Genomic DNA, 8,910 nt, shown 5'->3' with positions numbered 1-8,910 from the left:
GGAAGATATTTTAAGCACAGGGGGTGCGAAGCCCAGCACCTTCAAAAGGTCACTGCACCCAGATTCAGGTACATGGGGGTATCTAGGCAAAGCATGTATGTGCAGCTAAATACAGTATATATGATATTGCACAGGACTTACAGCTTCTGCAGACTTCCCAGCACAAGAGCTACCTGGCTTCTCTTCTGCTTCCATAGCATCACTGCAATTAAAAAAAAAAAAAGCGATCAAGTTCACATCTCAACACTGGCCAAACACTTTCACTGCGCTGAAGTGAGCTGGGGAGTTGATATGACAAGGTAGTTACATCCCCTCTCAAGAGCCTTGGGTGCACCATGAATAAGGACAGACACAGTAAAGAAAGGGAAATCACAGCTATTGAGCTGTCACTGAGACAAGAGCCTGACATGCTTCTACATCCATTTCTCACTACATCCCAAGGCCAGCCACTACACAGATTCCCACCGCTCTGAGCATATCTTTATACCAGCTGCTGCAACAGCTTTCCCCATTTCCCTGCGGGGGGTGCCATCCCTGCCAGACACTTTAAGCGCCATCCATACTTTTCATTGAAGCTGTAAGCTGGGCACTAAAAGGAAGCTGGAACAGCATAAGTGTCTCTCAACGGCACCCCACAAAGCACAAGGCTCTGCCAATGCTACAGGAGATGGAGACAGGACTTCGGCCAATGTCTTTCAAAGCGATTAAAACCTGATTTTTCAAGGCCCACAGGAGAGGACTGTTTCCTGGTGACCCGCATAATGCTCAAAGAAATTTGCATAATGTGAAGCACTATGCAGGCCCGTTTATGAATGGTTCAGTAAGTATGCTTACTGCAGGGCATTACAACAGGAAACATCTACTTCTAAACTTGCATCACTGGCTTGGAAAGATAAAAGGTGCCTCATTTCTGCAAGCCTTTATAGGACCAGAGTCCCCATTATATGTTATTTGCACAGATGCGGTCACCATTTCATGTGCCAGACTGACTGCTTCCAAGCTAATGGAAGATAAAGAGCAGTGTAAATTGTCTCTATAATGCTCTGCCCACATGCCAGGAATTTAACTTGGAGGGGCCCACAGAAGGATAAGAACGTAGTTCCAGCCCTGTGCTGATTTTCTGTGAGAGGCCAAAGAGGGGAGAGGAAAGAAGGGGGCAAATGATTCCAATTACAGAGATGGCTTATATTATACAGACATCTGGCAGCTAAGACCTTGGAATATAGACTACTGGACAACCATCTGCAGTGGGAACCTCCTCTTAATAAAGCTAGGCTGGATTTGACCAGGCAACCTTCATCAAACAGAAAGGCTTTGTTTACTATTGCCGGTCCCTAATCCACATACGCCCACAAAATCGTTTAATCAGCTTCCATAACAGGGTTAGGAAACAGAACCTAGCTGCGACAGGCATCAACCTGAACATGCCTGTTTCTCTGTTCTCTTCTACTACAAAGGGCATGTAGTATTTACACACAGTCTTAAAACATTCTTCTGTGTTTACTACAGGGGACTCCCTGAGAGTTATATTTTAACTGAACAGTGATATTTCTGCTCAAGCCAATGCCCGCACCTGTCCTTCTCAGATCCAGGTACAGTTCCCGTGTTGGTTGATCCAGGCACCGAGGCGATGGGGGTGCCGACAGTGCGGAGATTCTGGATTACAGAAGACAAGAACTGCTGGCTTGCACTTTCATACAGATCGAAGCAAATCTGGTAAGCCATGAGAAGGTTGTCTTCCTTCACCAGCTTTTCCAGGATGTCACTCACAGCCTGAGGGTCATCCAGAAATATCAAGCACTGAGGGGCAAGAGAGAGAGGAATGAAACAAAAAGATTAGAAAAGGTAGCCTATATTGCAGAATGGAAGAGTAGGCACCACAGGTCCTCTCTTGTGCCTCTTTTTTTTTTTTTTTTTTTACATGCTTTCACTCCTCTAACGGGAGGGCAGAGTGAAGAATTCCCCCTCCCATAACAGACACTAATCATTTTCAAACAGTTTCCATAAGCGAACTTTAAGTGAGGCCAAGGTGAGAATTATAAAGAACACAAGACAAGAATTAAAAGTTCTTTCTATACATAATTTCTCTTTTGAGATCCGCACGGTTTCTCCTTCACTGAATATACATTTCATTGCTGAAATAAGGGTGAAGGACAACATCATCTCAGATTAATTTAAGAACAAGATGAAAGATGTTATCAAACGACATCTATCACTTTGTAGAAGTATGATCCATCTCTCTAGAGAGCTGTCTAAGTTAAAATGGAACAAGCATGAAGTTTTTAACAGTCCCACACCTAGAGTATGGTGTGATGGCCAAACACATGGCAACATCATCTAGCATCTGAATACACAGCCAAAATATTACTATGAAACAACTTCCTGAAAACAATATTGATTTTCTGGACAAAAGAAGAAAAAATCTTTAATCCTTTTAAGATTCAAAGCTAAGGAACCACTGATTAATTCCCCACACAGCCTCAAACTGTGGTAATCACAATTTTCTAGCTTATGTTGTTTTAGAACAAGTTTCCCCTCCAGAAATACAACAAGCACAAAATCCTTTAATTAGATTAGTAACCTTGAATACTAAATACTAGTTTAATACCTAAACTAGCTCAAGTTTAATATATACTGAAACTGCACAGAGAAGGAATGGTATTTCTTTGTTTAAAGACAACTAAAGCCCAGGTGGGAATCAGCTCAGGTGGGGAGTTGGATATCTGGATGTTTTTAAATCAAGCAAGGCATTTACAAACAGCAGCATCACTCAAGATTACCTGGCACACATTGATGAAGTCAGGTTTCTCCAAGTTCATGTAAATTTTAACCAGAACTCTGAGCACTTTGTTACGGAATTGCTTATTCTGCATCAAAGACATGCAGAGCTTTAAACTATAAGCCAGCATCCCAGGAACATCATTCTGAAACAAAATCAAAGAGAGAAAGTCTTACTTTGGGCTGTAGCAGACAGTGTTAAAAACAAGATTAAGGAATAAAACTATCCATACTTTTAATGAACTTTCCTTTATGCTGACAAAGATACACATATGTGACTTTAGAACACACCTCTTATTTCCATCATAGAAACTCACAGATCAAATGCAACAATCAGGAAAAAGTTTCCAAAATAGTTTGAAAACACAATTCTACTAGCACTTAAAATAAACTGCTAGGCATGCAATGTGTATTCATCATTGTATGCATGCTACAGGCCCCTTCAAACACCAAACCAAAAAAGCAGAAGCCTCATAACAAGGTAAAAATCACAGTTGGAGTGATGTCACAGAGTCGCATTAAACACCTCTTCCCAATAAACTTTGTCTTTTTAACTGACCCGAAGAAATGCATGGCACAGCTTTACATCAATCCTATCTCCTTAGTTAATTTCCTGATCCTGACAAGGATTTCACAGATTTCAGACATTCAGGCTGGAAGGGACCTTGGAAGATCACTGAATCCAGCCCCCTGCCCCAGGGGCAGGAAGTCAGCAGAGATCATACTTCAGCCCAACATCCGACAACTCCACCTACCGACTCCAGGATGGTTTTCTCAAAGATGTCCAACCTGCGGGTCTCCAGTGCAATGCCAATGGCCTGTTTGTATTTGTGGTCGTCCAAACACCGCTGGAACATCTTGTTCACGATCCCTTCCAGCCTTTCGTCGACAGGCTTCTTCTCCCCTTCGGGCAGCTCTGCATTCTCCACACACTGCTTGGTGTAGTGGTCGATGCATTTTGCTGAAGAGAAACATGAAACACAGCTCTGTTTAAACTCCCTAGATATTCAAAGGTTCAAGAGAAGTATGAGAAAAGTACCTGAAAAGCTGACATAGACTCTTGGGCCGCTTCCACACAAGAGTGGGCGTTTGTTTCCCCAGGGACAAGAAGCAGTGGCACACCTTGTGCTGCTGCTGCTTGTCCCTGGGAAACGTCTGTGTCACACGTCCTCTGGCACACAGTAGGTTACCCCAGGTGAGGTAGGAGAGGCTGGGGCCAGCAACTGTGCTGACCCCAGCATCCTTACCTGGGGGCCTCGGGGAGCTGCAGCCACAGCGATCCTGCCGCTCAGAGCCTGGTCAGCAGCTGGAATGTGGCTTCAGCTGGCCAGGCTCCGGTTTTGAGCAGCACACACTGCCCCTTTTTTCGTGCAGGTTTTTTTCGCGTGGGTCAAAAACTGCCCCCACACTGCTACCCTGCAGGGCAGAGAACACCTGAGTGTGTGGTGCTGCAGAAGGGTCTGCAGCACCACATACCGCACAGCTTTGCTCATCTGGACGCAGACTTGGGGAATAAAAGCAGCAGCCTTCAGGCACAATATATGTTAAGTCTACGCATACAGGAAAAACATTTATTGATGACTCAGGAGCCTCTGTCCCACCCAAATCCACCTATGACAGGGAAATGATGGAAATGTGACCAGCATGCAGTCACTACCACAATTTATACCCCACAGGCAAATGATCTTAAAACAGTTAAATAGAAGAAGAGATTTCTATGACCTGAACTCTTAATTTGTGCGCTAAAAGCAAACGCATTTAAAACAAAAATGAACCTGTGGGTGTGAGGCAATTTCAAACAACAGGAGATTCTGGACAAGTCAGGAAACAATTCGCATCAGACTTCCCTGCTCCCCTGAAGGCAGCAGTAGAGGAAGGAAAGCAAGCAAGCCAGGGTTCCCAGCTCTTCAAAACCCCTAAATGTCAGCAAGATCAGCAGACTGGGATTAGCTGTTTGAACACTGGACATTCTTCTCTGCCTTTTCCCAGGGACAGGGGCCACCCTCTTCACATGCTTAAGGAGGACCTCTGTCGTGGTATGAAACAATGAACATTCAGCTTCCTTAATTAAAAGTTCCAGTTACAAAGACAGGCTTCTAATATTCTAGACACCATTTCACTTCCATACCCTGACACAAAATGTCCATCCATCGCCCACAAAAATACCCAGCCCTAATAAAACAGAAGGGAAAACACTAGGCTAAGTTTTCTCTGTTACACATGCAGCCAGGTTTACTGATATTCCTAGGATTACTCTGGCATCAATGATGCTGAGAGGTGGAAGAGGAAAGAAACACTACACAGGTATGTTCATTTGAGTTTGACTGGGAACACCAGGGAGAGAGGTGACTGGAAGAAGAAACTATTTGCTAAATGGCAACAAGGAAAGGCAGTTCTCAAAGAGAAGAAATAAAGAAGTACTAAACTGAAAACAGCAGCTGAAGCATCAGCTTTGATAACTATATGCAGCAAGCAGGAAATTTGGAAGACAGCAGCAAAGGCAAGCAGAGTCTCAAAGCTAGAACAGCTTTCCAGTCAGAGCTGCTTTCAATTACCAATGATCGTCTCCACATATTCTGAGTTGTCGTTGACATTGAAGAGGTCGCCTGCTCCCAGGGCGTAGTTCAGAGATTCCTCAAAGGCTCCCAGGTGATAGAACACTTTGGAAGCAACCAAGGCAGCAAACTGGCGACTCCGGAAGCCCTCATCTTCATAGAGAACCTCGCTGGAAAGGTGAAAGGAAAGAACATCAGTTCAGCATGCAAGGCTCTCCCTATAAGCAGCAGCCAACCAACCTCTTCAGCTGGGCTTGCATTTTTGGGGTGGGAGATCTCAATGCAGGCCCAGGTAAAGTCATACTTTGGGGAAAACTGAGAGCAACAGAACTGAGATCGAGCTGCCAGAGAAAGAGTAGATTTGCTGCACCCCATATTCCGTTTAAGCTGCCCGCCCCTCTGAGAGGGAATATTTCTTCTCTTACATTTTGTCCACTGACTCAGAGATTTCTGCCCAGAAGTCATTGACAACAGCATTCAGCTTGTGAAGAGCAAACTCCTGTGGAGAGTGATAAAAATCACATTAAATAAAGGCTCTTTTTTTGTTTGTTTGTTTTTAGTTGTCCTCTCCTCAGACCACTGTAACACAGGACAGCAAAAACCCTCCCACCCTGGGAGCCATCTACATCCTCAAGTCACTTTGCAAATGCTCTCTAACCATCTCATCTCCCCCATCAAGAAGGGAAGGATTGTTTAGCCCATTGTACAAGTAGGGACATGGAACCTGGATCCACCTTCCTTTAATTTCAGTTCTCAGCCAAGGGGATGCACCTTTTGAGGTTCTTTCGAAGGAAGCAACAGGTTCCTCAGTCTACAGAACACTCGCACCCTATTTGCAGACATAGTGCCTTGAAAGACATAAGTCTCACAGGGGACAAAGGCTGTCCCTGTGATACTCCAGTACACGGAGTGATGCCATCCTGATGGCAGGCTCCTTATTCTGTTGGTTTGGGTTTCCATGAGGCTCCTAGAGTTTGTTGCCTTTTTAATGTATTTAAAAACGTGTGTCCATTCTGTAAACTAAGGTTTCCACAGCCATGTTTCTTCCTCCGCTAGGGTTGCCAGATGTACTAGTCTCAGATGTACTTGTCTGTTCTCCCCACCCCTGCCAAACAAGAGACATGTGAGCGGAGAAACTTTGGCTCAGTAAAAATTCAGAGTAAAAGCTTCCCAAGAGCATCCCCTGGGACACATGCCAGCTGCTAAGCCCTTCCATCAGAAGAGGTAGGTCCTCAAGTACGGATCCTGGGCTGCAAAGCTCCAGTTTACCCCATGATGGAACTGCCTGGGCCTCTCAGGCTCCTGGCAAGTTCTTTGGCTGGACATAGTGTAGGGGTTACTCATCCTTGTCTACCCATGAAGGCTGCTAAAAATCTAATGCTGTTGTAAAAATCAATGGATATTAAGTATGACTTTGAGACAAGTGGGGTCTAGCAAACACATCTGAACCTACCTTGAGCTGTGGCTCTTCTTCATCCAGAAGGGAAATAATTCCAGCTGCAACAACAACAACAAAAGTAGCATTTTATTTAGGATGCCCCTTTGTGCTTTCGAACGGAAAATATGACTTAGCCCAAAAACAATATGGTGAAAAGAAACGATATATTTTTTCCCCTACAGATTTCAGTTTCTGATAACAGGTCAGATCAGCTGCAGAATTAGACCAAAAATACGATAATTAAAACATCATGTAAACTGGTATGTTAAGCTCTGGATTAAAACAGTAATTTCTATGAGAAGCGGAAAAGCATGTTTGACGAGAGGCAGTGCTGGACTGAGAAGCCAGGCTGAGTCAGGTACCAGCTCAACCACTTGTGTCAGCACCTTTGGCAAGTCACTTAACTTCAGTGCCTCCGTTTCCCCATATGTATAAAGTTCATCACAACACAGGTTTACTTCCTACAGGTTTAGGAAATCCTGGATGAAAAGCACTATGCGACCTGGGCTTTATCCTCACCCCCATCCATCCACTGGATGCATTATTCAGTCTGCACACACCACTACCACAAAGGGAACAAACTGCATGAGGAACTTCATGAAATCCAACAGCAAGTACAAGTTTCTTGCAAATTCAAATAGCTCCCATTTGTATTGCAAGAGGCATGGAACGAGCCTTGGGCACTTCCTCAGCCCATCCCCATCCACACTGCTGTACACACCACAAACGCACCAAATTTTAAAGTGACCCCTTCAAACTATGCCACCAGCAGACAGAATTGGGATTGACAGGACAGCTTTTCCCCATCAAGGGGAGGCGATGGCATCTGCAGACTGATTTCTGCTCTGAACTTCTTTCTTGCATGAAAATGCTGATGACCACAGTCAGCTATTTAATGATTGCTTTGCTTTCTGACCAGCTGCCTACATGACTTGCATCTTCTTCCTTCTTACCCCACTCAGAGCTTTCCCTCACTGCTGCCCCCTCCACACTACTCATTTCAGACCTCTTCTCCTCCTCTTCCCTATCTCCAGATGTCAGTCCTTTATTCATCCCTCTCAAAGATCTGAAACCCGCTTTCATTCCCCAGAAACTGCACGCACCCCTCACTCCTTAAAAAAACTAGATAAATCTCACCTACTCGGTTTTCAGCTACAATACCCAAGCATCTCAGAGCGATTCTGTGCCTTTGTTGCAGAACCGGCGAAGGTCATAACCTGCTGTTTTCAAAACATTTGCTCCCACACAACAGAGAAAACTGCCTCCAACAAAACGCTGCGGTTTTTAAAACTTTACATGAATACTTTTAAGTTTATTACAAAGTTAACAACCCTGGACCAGCCAGAAACCACGCTGCTGTTGTTCTACGGGACCGTTCTAGTTCTCGCTATTGTGTATTGTTCTTACTGTCTAAAGCCCCGTTCAGATCAGCGCCAAAAGCACCCTGATCGTTTCAGAAACAATTTGCAGAGCGACAGCACTGGAGCTCTGGGCGAGGGGAGGGAGGGAGGCTGCCTGAAGGGATAAGCACCTCACGCTCTGCACGCCGCTTACTGACTCCACTCTCTCAGGTGCGACAAAGGAGACAGAGCAAAAGGTGACTCTAGTCAAGAAGCGACTAGTCCCTGCCTAGCTCGGCGTTACTCAACTTCTACAGCAACAAGGTCCCGCTGTGACCCGACACATCCCATCTCCCCTCTATCTTTGGCTGCTGACTTAATGGTGCACGTCAGAGACTAACGATGTTTTACAAGCTTTATAAATAACTCCTAGCGCAGCGGCTCTCGGCCTGTTCAGACTCGAGGCACCCCTCAGAAAATGCCAGCTCCTAGTTTTCACTCATTTTTTGGGCACGGAAAAAGAACCGAGCAGTGTTTTGTGTCTGTCACAAAGAAATCAGCAAGCCCGCAACAGAGTGGGATGGTTTTAACGCTCTGGACTCCTGCTTGAAATCTCTCGGTTTATTTATCTCGCGAATCCCGTGCGCACACCTAACGGTGCAACAACGGGCGATGCAGTGCCCTGGGCCGCCCCCGAAAGCACCTGGATGCGACCGCGGCGCTCGAGTGCCGGCACCCGGGGGTGTGCGGGCGGCGGGTGACGCAGCAGGCCGGTGCGGCCGGGCCCTGACTCAGCGAA

General features: G+C 45.4%; 1 protein-coding gene across 1 annotated transcript in view; it reads right to left on the bottom strand.

The window, feature by feature from the left end:
• The window catches only part of PSMD1 (proteasome 26S subunit, non-ATPase 1), a gene marked incomplete at its 5' end in the record, with an annotated part of 109,770 nt that extends 102,930 nt beyond the window's left edge, over nucleotides 1–6,840 (bottom strand). Inside the window, 7 exons of the mRNA XM_025202757.1 lie at nucleotides 142–202; nucleotides 1,574–1,800; nucleotides 2,781–2,924; nucleotides 3,534–3,739; nucleotides 5,334–5,503; nucleotides 5,759–5,832; nucleotides 6,787–6,840. Of these exons, the coding sequence (XP_025058542.1) occupies nucleotides 142–202; nucleotides 1,574–1,800; nucleotides 2,781–2,924; nucleotides 3,534–3,739; nucleotides 5,334–5,503; nucleotides 5,759–5,832; nucleotides 6,787–6,840 (936 nt within the window). The remainder of the gene's footprint in view (nucleotides 1–141; nucleotides 203–1,573; nucleotides 1,801–2,780; nucleotides 2,925–3,533; nucleotides 3,740–5,333; nucleotides 5,504–5,758; nucleotides 5,833–6,786) is intronic.
• Between the last annotated feature and the right edge of the window lie 2,070 nt (nucleotides 6,841–8,910).

This window comes from Alligator sinensis, unplaced genomic scaffold, assembly GCF_000455745.1.
Source record: "Alligator sinensis unplaced genomic scaffold, ASM45574v1 scaffold301_1, whole genome shotgun sequence".
Classification (NCBI taxonomy): domain Eukaryota; kingdom Metazoa; phylum Chordata; order Crocodylia; family Alligatoridae; genus Alligator; species Alligator sinensis.
The sequence above is the reverse complement of the archived record's forward strand: the minus strand, read 5'-3'. Positions and strand labels throughout refer to the sequence as shown.